The sequence below is a fragment of the Acanthochromis polyacanthus genome, chromosome 15 (genome assembly GCF_021347895.1).
Source record: "Acanthochromis polyacanthus isolate Apoly-LR-REF ecotype Palm Island chromosome 15, KAUST_Apoly_ChrSc, whole genome shotgun sequence".
NCBI classification, from domain to species: domain Eukaryota; kingdom Metazoa; phylum Chordata; class Actinopteri; family Pomacentridae; genus Acanthochromis; species Acanthochromis polyacanthus.
The window spans coordinates 8,672,455-8,685,358 of NC_067127.1; the positions used below are offsets into that span (position 1 = coordinate 8,672,455).

A 12,904-nucleotide genomic window follows, 5' to 3' on the forward strand; every position below is an offset into this window, starting at 1 on the left:
AAGTCCATGTTCTTCAACTATCACATTCGGTCTGCAGTAGTAGTGCATATATCTACGTGTAGGAACAGGGAGATGAAAAGACAGGTACTAAACACACAAATCAGTGTCCTTAACCCTTATGTCCAACTAAAGGTATGTGCAATACAAAGTAAGACTAAGGTATTTGCACAAGAATGGGCAAATGGACTCATGCATGCACAACCAGAATGGTATAAAACCACAATAAATGTTCAGGGCTGCAGCAACTATATTTGTTCACTTTTTTGTTAAATATTAAGTGGCACAGTTCTGTATTCGAACAGCAGTGGTTTGATTTATCATTTTCTATTTAAACAATCCGGTCTCCACAAAATGCTATTACTATAAAACTAAATTGTACTCTCAATTAAGTGGGTAATTGGGAAATCGTAATTTCCGTTTCATTACGTTTGTTTCTGATGTATCACAGATACATTTCCAAATTACATATCTTTTCCATTAGTTTTAATGTTTTATTGTTGCTGCTTTTAAGTCAACCAGTCACGTAATATAATAGTCATCCTGGTAACCCAGAAAATGGAGGAAAAGCCTTAAACATGAAGTGAAAAGGTCCGATTTTAACCCAAACTATGATGTTTTCCTTAACCAAAATGAGTAATTTTGGTGTGTAAACTCAATCAAGCTTGAAGCTCTAAAGGGAAAGTTCCAAACAAGGTGCAATACTTTCAAAAGCTAACAATGAAGTCCTGAAGGACATGTCGTGTGTCATCTCCTACCTCCCTACTTACTGACTTGCTTTGTGGGTTTTTTTTCCAGACTGAAAGCCTTTCTTACAATGTCATCGGTAATACAATACATTCGCTTCAACACGAAATTATGTTTCTGTCAAAATGCAAATGAAAAGCCTGTTTTGTAGTGTAGGAGTGACAAGGTTGTATTGAATGATTAAACAGGATGTGACGGAAGCAGACTGACATGTATATATACACAGTAACGTTGAAAAAGTTTGGGGTCACTTAGAAATGTCCATATTTTTGAAAGAAAAGCAGGTTTTTCAATGAAGAAAACATCAAATCAGAAATATAGCCTAGACATTGTTAATGGTAAATGACTATTCTAGTTGGAAATGACTGATATTTCATGGAATATCTACATACGGGTACTGAGGAACATTTCCAGCAACCATCACTCCTGTGTTCTAATGCTACATTGTGTTAGTTAATGATGTTGAAAGGCTAACTGATGATTAGAAAACTCTTGTGCAATTATGTTAGCACATGACTAAAAGTGTGAATTTACATGGAAAACATGAAATTACCTAGGAGACTTCAAACTTTGAAAGAGTGGTGTATATATAAATATTTCCTTGGTATGTCGTGGGCAGCTGCAGTACTGTAGGTAGAGGTAGCTAACTGTTCAAACTATGGAACACTGACGTGCCCTTCTCTTTATAGAGGGATCAATAATTTTCACCACACTTGGTACACTGGGACACTGACAGACCCATATACCAATCTGCTCCCCTGGTGACAACTGCTATTGTTTGGGCTCAGTAGTAGTCAGGGCTAAAGGTGTTTGAAGATACATCATGGTGCTACATGCGTGGGGGGTGTCTAACTGGACTGTTAGCCCACTGCTGTGCTAACCTTGAGTAAAATAGTACTGCCTTCCAGGTGAAATCAACAGAATAAAATGATACTTATGACTCTGGTAGGTGCAAGGTTGTTGTGCTGTAATTATGGAATCTTAACCTGACCCTATATTTGAAGTAAACATGTAATTTCAAGGCCACTTCAACCTCCTGCCGGGTGTTCTGCCAGCAAATAGAAGAAATAAATATCACGAAATAGACACAGACAGAGAAAGCCTTGAAACAGGCCAACTATACAAAATGTTAACGTAAAGGAATGAAGCAACAGAGAGCATGATTGAACTAATGACAAGCGTGGTGGAGAGAAACAGTGTGAGGGATTGAATTAGCTTTAAGGAGTGAAGCTAATGAGTCCTTGGTGACCCAGGAAAAACACTCACGTAGGCTGGCTCATCTCATTAATTCTTTAGACCTTACACATTTAACATTTTCTAGAGATGCCTTCAAGCCCTCTGAATCCCCAGTAAACCAGCAGACACTGGTCCTGGTATTTTGCTCAGGAGGAAAGCATGCACCCCTCCATGAGGGCTCGTCATCCGAGATGAGACAAGAGACCTTTAAACAGACATGGTATTCAGCATTGGCACTCTTTATGTTATCTGTTTGCCATCATTTCAGCTCTGTCAAATCTTTTTAATGCCATGTCAAGACTGCTTTGGGGCCAGTTTCGAGTCTGAAAACAACACAATAAAGTGGCGAGGGCAAAGAGTCAACAACAGACCAGAGAACACACTGAGCAAGTTCGAAGTGGCTCACTCTCTTCTTCTTCATGCAGACTCTGGCGCACTTGTCGCTTCATTTTCTGTCTGATGAGCTTCGTATGGGTGACTTTAGGTCAAGTTCAGAGATGAGGCAGAGAAGTGAAGAGGAGGAGGCAGCGAAAGGTCATTGTTTCCACACAAAAGAGTGCACTTTACCTCACATGAATGATTGGTCCGAGTACTTGTAACAACAAAAGGGCATCAAATGACGGAAGGGTAAGGAGCGCGTTGGGCTGGAGTGCCACTCTTGGATAAAGTCTCAAGTTTTATCAATGTCCTATTCAAATAAAGAGCCTTTTAATAAACCCTCTCTAGATGCAACAATGAAAATATGAAACCCATTCAAACTGGACAAAGCTACCATCAAATTACCAAAACGGGAGAGGAGCATGCAGGCTGATATTACGCCATAGTCTGCACCGCACTATTCGATATTTCAGGTTATACTATTAAGCGCTTATGGAAGTTTTTATCATCGACCTTTCTTTTGCATGGTTTTAAGACTGTAGCCTTAATGTAGGGCTTATAATATATCAAAATGCTTGTCATAACGATTACTGTAACTTTAGGAATATCGCAGTGGCTATAAGTTGAAGCTGGAGCGGTGCCCAGGCCAGTACTTGCTGTACACTCACACTTGCTGGCAGGATATTCAATAATCTTAGTTTTATGAATCAATTTAGGACCCAAATAGATGAAAAAAGATATATATTCAGGTTCCTCTTAAGAGAAAATATTGCATGTGTAAAGCTGCTCTTAAAGCTACTGTGCTAAAGAGAAGTGGCAAAATCTAAAGGATTCCCCTTTGAAGCTTGGAGCACTGCATTCCCGTACCACTGGAGAATATGCTTGATTTCCCATCAAACCACTTGTTTTTGAGCATTTGGCACATCCAGAGGATAGCATTTAAGGTCAAGCATACATTTAAGTGACAGATACGATTGCTTGCATCATCAGCCTATAGACGATTTTTTTTTTTTTTTGCCTCATTCAAGTGGGTGTCAGCTTTCATCAAAATGCAATGATTTGCCAGCTTTTAGAGTGAATCTACCTTGGCAAAGCGGCACATAAAAGAATGCTAAATTGACTTCATTTTAATAAAGCCCTTCAGTAACACTCATTTCTGATTTCCTATAAGCTGTTGCTCAATGTGCAGAGGCTTGAGAGGCTCGTCACTCGCTTCAGGCAACAGCAGATACAAATCATGAATTTGTAGAGACAAGATAAAAGCTAGGAGACGGCATTCTCATTTATGGACACACTGATTTCCCACTGCTGTTGTAGGAAGCTTTCAGTCAATGGGAAAATACACTGTCTCTCTACCACTTTCCTCTCTCCACATAAGCAGCCGCCCCTATACAACGAGATAGAAATCTCTTCAATCTGATTAAATGCTTTTGGATTTAGCTCATAGTCTGAATAAGCAAAGCCGCCTATAGAAAGCAGGCTTTGTCTTCCCAATAGAGATCTACTCTTAAAGTGAGTAAGACTTTGTGTGTTGTGTCTGGCACCTGTCAGTTGGTCTGCAGAAGCGGCAGCTTAGATAAATTAAACATGTTATGCTTCATTTGAGCAACTGGGTTTCTATTCCCTCGCGACTTCTATTTTTTTTTCTAAAGTGAAAACCTCTGAAATAAAACACAGCAACTTGAAATAAAAAAGGACAACGTGCTTGTTTCACAATGTCTATATACCAAGGTCTATTGTCGTAAATGAGTCAAATATAATTCCACTGAGACAATCAATGAAGGAACAACTGTTGATAAAGTATAGTGCCTTGACAGTCGCAAATGCTATCATGTTTCTGAGCAGGGCTCCTCTTCCACAGGGAACCTTACACTTTCTTGGCACATTTGCTTTGGATTAAATTTGTTCTTCTGTGAAGCCAAGAAAGTGGATTATATATTTATTTGTTGGTCTATGTTTTCCTGACCCTGACCAACCAAAGCCAGGCAGACGGTGATTATGTTGTTTGCTTTCCCATTCACAAACGTGAATGAATATAAAGGCAAATTCTCAGAAAAGATGGGATCTTATTATGTGCCATTTGTATGGTTTCTGTGTGACAGAAGAGAAGAGATGAAACACATTTAGAAGGATAATTGCTTTGGTCAATAACGCTGGGCTGCCTGTTTTACATTCCATTATGGGGAGAATGGGCTCTGGCCCTTTTCATCACAGAGAGATAAATAAAAGGACGGTGCAGCCAGAAGAGACCCATATCCCAGGTAAATGAGAGCTTTATGAGGAAGATTAGTGCAAATCCCTCACACACAGAGCATCGGCACATGTGGGGCAAGAGAGGCTTTCGGATACAGGCTTGGCTACCTCCATCTCACAAATTCCCCCAGCAATCGATCAAAGCCCCAAATCACAGCTGCACACAGGGAGGAAGGAGTAGGTGAGACTGTGTGACAGCCTGAATTGTAGGCTATTGCACTGACGAATGGGCAGCCCGATCTGACACAGAACCACCCATTCATACTCTCTGGATACAAATATGCACATAAGGCGTTTGCATATGTGTACACGCACAATTTCTCACTCTGAGATGCACAGTCACCCTGAAAGCAGAGCTCAGGCTGCATACAGTACTGCACGGCAGCAGAGCATCTGCGAAATAGTATTTCGATTGTATAAATAAGCTCTGGATGCCATCTGTAGTGAGAACTGCTCATTAAACTCTGTTAACCTGCTGTATCAATATCTGCGGGGAGAACTGAGTGAGAAAAAACACACACCTGTTCCATTTAGGGAAAACATTTCTCATTCCCTCAATGAACATATAGCTCCTCCCCAAGCAGCAGTGAGAACACCCCATCGCATAGACACATACAGATCAACAAAATGCAGATGGCACTCAAACACTCGCAGCCAAGACCCATGAAGGCGAAGAAGGAAAAAAAGAGAGGAAAATCAGAGACGGCTGAGAAGTGGGTGCAGGTGATGGAGAGGGCAGGGGAGAGAAGATGAAGGAAGAAAGAAAAGAAAAGGAGGTGCAGAAGTTTCACCTGACACACTTGAGTGCTGATCATGCTTCAGTGACTCCTGCACCGCTGTAGCGCAGGTATACCACGGTAAATACAGCCTCATTAATGGAGCCCCACATCACGACTGTATGCCAAACACCATCTGTATACACTCAGACACATGCATATTGGCGCTTTACCCTGAGAGAACTGTGCAAATATACACACTAAGAGCAACAAGAATTTATTTATCTTTAATTTAAGACACAATCCAAACGACGACCCGCTATGTCTGACAAAACATCTCCTATAACCCTTCTGCGTCAAGAGCCATCAGCTGTGCGACTTTACTCTATTACACCACGGCACTCAGCAGTCCCAACAGAGGCAAGTATTAATATGTATTACATTACCAAAGCAACACTCACTGCGGTGCAAAAACAATCCCAACAGTGTAATCCACACTACTTGAGAGCAGCAGCATTTGCTATTCTGAAATGCAGTGTGAAGTGGGAGAAGCAATAAGGGAGGAAAAATAGTGGGGTGACTGTTTGACACGTACCGTTTTTGCTCTCCTCTTCAATGGTCACTATGGTCGCAGGGGGGCCTGGCCGGGACAGCTTGCATTCTGCATGTGCAACAAAAAAAACAACAACAAAAAAAAAAACATGAATTAACAATAATGGTATATGTTGAATTTAAGTGATTTATATACATATTACATTGCGTCTCATGGAAGCATATGACTGCAGATGTGTTAAAAGTGACATTGTCTTTCAATCTACTCTAATCATTTTTCATTTAAATATTGGTTTGAGGGCCAAAAAAGAAAAAAAAAATCTAGTATTTAACCTGAAATGAGCTTCAATTTGGCAACTGTTGGTCTAAAGTAGCTAATTTTACACTCAAAGTAGTTAAAAGTAGCTCCACCCTGACTTGCTTTAATAGAAATGCTACTTTCAAAACGCTGCTTTCATGACACACTCATACATCACAAACAAAAAATGTCACAGGGGCCATTTTTCAGCAGAATGAGCACTTCAATACTGCAGTACTTAACTTAAATAGAATATTGAACGAAATACAGGATTGTCTGAATATTGCAGACAGCAACTGAAGAACAACAGTGCAAAAGAAAACTGAAATGCAATCAATAACGCAGAAAAAACATCATTGCTTCTGTGGAAATAAACATCAAAGTGTCATTTCAGTGTCTTCCTGTCATCTCATAAGCTGCGACACTGACGCATCATTGTACAGCAGGTGGCATCGATGACTGCTGCCACAGAGACATCAGCAGGAATGGACTGGACGATATTGACACCAGACAAACGGGGTGGTGAAAGCATGTGGCAACATCATAAGCAGAGCGCTGACGAGAGCGGCTTCACAGATGGAGGTCACAGTAGCTAGATGGTACGAGCGCATGGGACACAGGTAATGGCAGCTTGACAGACAGCACCAGATGGGGCAGCGGGAGAGGTGGAGAGGAGGAGACAGGAGAAAGGGAGGTGTCTAGTCCAGAGCAATAGATGCTGCAAAGGCAACGCACCGTACAGCTGACGTGAGGAAAGTTCAGGAGTGAATGTCTCTCAACAGGGAAGACAGAGGGAAATGCAGAAAGAAAGAAAATAGGGATGCGGTAATACAAAAGGAAACATAACAGATGTTAGCCCTCTTACCCTCATACTGCCAGTCTGAAGGAGTCAGAGGTTAATGCAACCAGAGGAAAGCAGGGCAGAGGCATGAAAGGGAAAAAAAAAAAAAAGAGGAAGCATGAAACAGTTAAGGAACAGCTCTGAAGTTAAGAGGGAAGAAGAGAAGAACAACATTATATAAATAAATAAATAAAAGAGTTATTAGAACATAATGAAGAAGAGAGACAGTTTTAGGGAGGATATGCTGAAGAGGCCTCCACTAGAGAAATGGTGGATGTTAGTGAGCCACACAGTATTTTTTAAGTGTTTTACAGACACGTCCAGCAGATCTCATCTTACTGCCAGTAGCTGCTGGCTGACATTATACCACAAGAGAAGTAGTGAGGTGCATTGTGAATTTGAATCAAGTTAACACTTTCTGTCTGTAAAGGAAGCAGTAACATGTTCTGGAAAGAAGGAAAAACAATAAAAGAACCGTCAAGGCTGTGGCTCAAGTGGTAGAGCAGGTTGTTTTTCCATCCAAGAGCCGGCAGGTTAATCCCCGGCCGCTTCTGTCCACGTGTTGAAGACACCAAACCCCAAGTTGGACCTGTTGTAGCAGCTCTGTCGCTCTTGGCACATAAATATGTAAATGATCTGTAATGCGCTGAGGTAAAAAGATGCCATATAAGGGTAGTTAATGTACTATCATTGATTAGAATTTCTTTCCATCTCTCTTTTTCAAATTACCCTGCCTTCATCTTAGAACACATAGAACCTCAAGCATGTTGCCTTCAGGCGGTGTCTTCTTACATGTAATCAGAGATGTACAGAATGACACCACATCAACAGTCAGTGCTCTAGTGTTCCACACCTGCCTTCTGTTGCCTGACTTCAACTGTGCAACGATACACCTGTTGGCAGGTGCAAAACAGTGGATAGTTTTCATATTAAATATGCATGTCCATGAACCTTCACTAATGTGGTGTTTTAACAGTGCATATTAATCAGACATTTAAAAAAAAAAAACAGAAAGTGATGTTGGTTCAGTTTTAATCATGTCTGCTTCTAAAGTGTAGATACACACAATAATTAGCAATTAAATGGCAATGAAAACCTGAGGCTACAATAGGGAACATTTCATGCAAATCAGTAATCGCAATTCAGTTGCTTGTTCATTCTAATATAAATTAGTGTCATGATCTGGACTTTTTTAATTAGAGCATGTGTAGAGCTAAAATTTCATCCACGGAAGGGATCCTGGCTTTGCTCCCTGTGGGACCGGGACTGCAAAGATCAATTCTCAGGAAACCAGTGTGTAAAAGGCATATACAACCATGTCCTGATTTAAAGTCCTTGAGGAATAATTATCAACACATACACATCTCGCACTGCTAATTCCTACGGTGTAGTCGCCATTCATTTTTAGAGTTCCGTGAATTTATAGCAATTAGAAAACCTGCGCCCGTCTGCTGAGGAGACAGGGTTTCCTTTAATAGCGACAAAATGAACAGAGCAAGTGGGTCACACCTCGCAATCTGAGACATAAACAACAAGCAACATCAAAATAAGTATGCAAATCTGCTCCGAGAGAATATACTCTGTGTGAAGTAGAAGCAGAAGAGTGTGTGCCCTTGTGTGCACGCGCGTGTGTGTGTGTGTGTGTGTGTGTGTGTGTGTGTGTGTGTGTGTGTGTGTGTGTGTGTGTGTGTGTGTGTGTGTGTGTGTGTGTGTGTGTGTGTGTGTGTGTGTGTGTGTAATGAAACTTACTTGCACTCATTTTGAGAAAGCTTTTTCAGGGATCACAGACAGCCTGTTTTGTTAGTTTTGCATATGTGTGTTCAGGCAGATGTGTGTACGTGTTTCTCCGTCTGTGCATGTGTTGGTGTGTAGCTTTGAGGGGTAGTTGCAGCAGTAGCAGAAAAAGACATGAAGAGTCTTGTTTGAAGACAAAAGCCTGAACCTAGCTGAGATAAAGAATAGCACCTGCATTTGCAGTGATAATGGCCCTCTACTGTCATCAGAGCGCCAACATACGTTGCACTCAAATGCATGTGAACACAAACGTGTACACACAAAAACTCAAATCCTGCTCATAGCCGTGTTCACTGCAAAACTGAAATGATCCCAACTTCTTGCCACGGTTACAGCGGGTGATATTTTCTAAAGTCATTTTATGTCAAGCTTATCCCTCATTTAATAAGCCTTCTGGTGTAATGAGGAAATATAAAAGATGTTTTCTCGCCAAATCACGTTCCCCATGGTTCGCTGCATTTGAACAAGAATGTGCCAGATAAGTTCTGTTGCATGTCCTACGCACCTCCTCCTTCAACACCCACTCAAATAATAAAAAGGAGAAAAAGATTCTAACATGCAAATATATAGTAAACATGTTTGATCAGAAAACTATTCCATCAGTCGTAAAAAAAAAAAAAAAAAGCAACTACATTCTTGATTGCAGATGCACAAAGATATGGAGAGAACATTAAATGGATATGATAATTTGGAGCATTAAGTTTCTTTTGATCTGCAGTAGCTACACTATCTTAAATATACACCTCTGGCATGCAGAGTCGAAAAGAAAAAGGCAGATAAGAGACATATTTTCAATATTCTACAAGCTGTGTCCTTGAAAATATACCTACATGATTCTTATATCTATGTTGTTAAGATATGTGATGCACTTGTTTGTCGACAGTAGCAAAATAGCAGCTAGGCCAAGGGAGTTACTGAGGTCTATGGTCAGTTCACAATTCTGTTGATTTTTAGCAGTGACCATGTTTTAAAATAATAAAAAACAACAACATCATATGCGTCTGTTGGGGTTACATTGTCATGGTTGCATTGTAAAAAGGCTGGCAAACGCTTGAGATGCTGTGCAAGTATCTTTCCATTATTTTGTTGCAAAGAGCTGTAGCAAAATTTTCTGTACAAACCTATTTGATTCAAAAAGCCAGTTCTGCAGGACATTGCAGTTTTATAACTTTCTGGGTTATTCACTTCTTGCTTAAAGAGGTGAGATCAGTAGTAACGTGTATGATAACATACTCATATTGAATATTGATTTCTCGGTGCCAAAATTTCAATCCTGTTTTGATGGATTCTGTCACTGGTTCAGTGCGATTATGTCTGATCACACTTGAAAGATTGACAACTGCATAATTCAGCAGCTGGTTTAAAGACATGTTCATGACAGGAGATAGAAACTACATATGTTTGTTTAGCTGTTAAAACCTGCACGAGTCCAGTTAACACAGAGATGGAAATTGTTAATTAATGCAAGCAGCAATTACAAATAAACAGTGAGGCAGAGTAAATGGGATGGGCTTAACCAGACCCACACATGAGACTTAATCTTCAAAAATGTGGGAATCCAAATTTCTGTTACCAATATAGGAGAAAAATGGCATATACAGTCGCTCTATGATGTTTGTATTTATTATATGGGACATCTATGGGATTACATTAGGTGCTCATTCACCAAATGGCTGAGGACACAAAAGCATGGCTCAAAGAAATTAAGCCTGATTAATACGAGTGGATAGAATATACTCAGACATTCTTGCTATTACTTGGAGGGGGATAGATGGAAGCCAGTAGTTTAACTCAACATGTTCTAACCAGCCTCACGTTGCATGAACACTAGGGTTATAGCTTTTGGAACTTTTTTTTCCAAAATCAAAGTCCTGCATCATGATTGGATGAACGTTTTGGTATAATTGAAGAAACCAAACTCCATTTTCAACACTCTTTTAAAAAAGTCCCCCCGAAACAAAAAAAGTATTAAATACACATTACAGCCAATGATATGAAATGCGAAACCGTGCTAAGTTATCACAAGGGCCATTACAAGTCAATATGACTGATAATGGACCAATGATAAGTTGTACTGCCATCATAATATACTGGAGCATCAGTTTCTATTCTTGCTTTCACTTTATAAGCCATGTCATTGGCTGTAATGTGTATTTAATAAGTTTTTGTTTCGGGGGGACTTTTTTAAAAGAGTGTTGAAAATGGAGTTTGGTTTCTTCAATTATACCAAAAAGTTCATCCAATCATGATGCAGGACTTTGATTTTGGAAAAAAAGTTCAAAAAGTTATAACCCTAATGAACACAGATCAATTCTGGATTCTAGGCGTGCTGCACTAAATTGTCTATGGGACTACTGAAGTCTAAAGGCTGGGGTCATGTGCTTTTATAGTTGCAACCTCCACAAATTCCTCTGGCTAAGAAGACTATTCATTGGAAGTGGAATCAGAGATTCAAAGAGAGGGGAATCATAACAATGGCTACAAGCAGCACTTGATCAGTAATAGGTAATCAGGCCACTCGTCAAAGGCTTCATCCAAAGACAATCAAAATCTTCTCATTTTGACCTTGGGGTAATTTGCTTTCAGCTAAAGAGATCTTCTCATTAATCATCCTAACAATGTTGACTTGAAACAGTAAAACTTCAATTACGAAATTGCTGCTGCTTGACTCAGAGGAATCAGCTGGAAAAAAGAAAAATGATTGCAAGCAAACCTCAATCAATTTGTAGAAATGCTTGTGATTGAAGAAAACAAAAGTTGTCCCTGCTAAATTACAACATTCAGCAAAAGTGTAGAAAGCCGAACAGAATTTATCAGACAATGTACAAACAGGAACAAAGTGCTCCCAATTGAATGTTTCCCCCTTTAAACATCATCTGCTCAACTCCTGGGCACCTTAAGTCCACTTTTAATGCGTTACATTATCTTCTAATACAAAATACTTTAAACTAATTGTGATAATGGCTCAATAAATCAGTGCTGACATTCATTTTGGCATATGGAATAATTCTTGGGCTTGTAAAGAGTGTCTATGTACTCCTGTGTACCACAAGAAAATGAAAGCCTTCATATGCATCATAAACAAACGGTATATGCTTATATATATATTATCATTTTTAAATGAGAAAGTTTTCAACCTCCCAAGCAATTCAGGTCTTCATAAGGCAGCTCATTGACTTCTACATTGCCGGAGCTACAAGGCAGTGATGAGACGAATTCTGCTCACTGACATTTAGCTTCGAAAGGCATTTTTACCTGCCACTCGATTCAATAGCCTGTGCTTTCCTGTGGCTTCATCTGCAGAAGCACCTTTTTAGCAACCAATAAATCAAAGTGCTGCATCCTACGAAGTGAAGATCTCAAAAAACAGACTTTAAAGGACAACTAACTTAACAAGCAATGTTGTCCAGGAAGCTGCACTGTCTCAATCAATCTCACAGACCTTTACAAGGAACCTATAAAGCATCAGAGGGAACTTATTTAGATAACCAAGAAATGCAAATCATCGCATAAACTGCCATGAAACATGCTTGGCCACTCTCGATGTGGGCAGTCATTTAAAACTGTCAAAGAACGTGAGGATCAAAAAAAAAAAAAAACGGAGGGAGAGAAAAATCATCGAGAAAGGGCAAAAGCAATGAAGAGGAAAGTAGGAACTCATTTCTCATCCTTGAGACGGATGGCAAACTGCCAACTCAACACAAGGTTCCTCTTATCATAAAATGTTTCATACTGTATGTCCATATGCAATCATAAACGATTCCGCCCTTTCCTATAAATATCAGGCCCTGTGAGATGATAAGGAAAAACCTAACGGAGCCTATGGAAAGTTATTCTGGCATGGACATGAAAATCATGATGAGATCATTTATCTTCATTTAGCATCCGTGGTTCACCTAAAGGAGGAACGTTTGGAATGTCGGCTGACCTCTCGTTTAACCAGAATCCACAGGGGGGGGGGATCTAGAAAAAAAAAAGGTTGGAGGTGAGACTTATGTAAAATCCCTCGAGTGGCAGACAGCCCAGAGCAGGAGGAAGTGGAGAGAGAGCAAACATGGACATTGGTTTAATTTCTCAGTTGAATTAGTGGAG

The 12,904-nt window shown here is 40.0% G+C and overlaps 1 protein-coding gene across 1 annotated transcript in view; it reads right to left on the bottom strand.

Annotated features, from left to right (window-relative positions):
- Positions 1-12,904, bottom strand: part of LOC110945470 (protocadherin-15) — a 218,190-nt gene that overhangs the window by 125,046 nt on the left and 80,240 nt on the right. Inside the window, exons 4-5 of the mRNA XM_051960098.1 lie at positions 7,043-7,057; positions 5,923-5,988 (exon numbers count right to left, since the gene is read on the bottom strand). Of these exons, the coding sequence (XP_051816058.1) occupies positions 5,923-5,988; positions 7,043-7,057 (81 nt within the window). The remainder of the gene's footprint in view (positions 1-5,922; positions 5,989-7,042; positions 7,058-12,904) is intronic.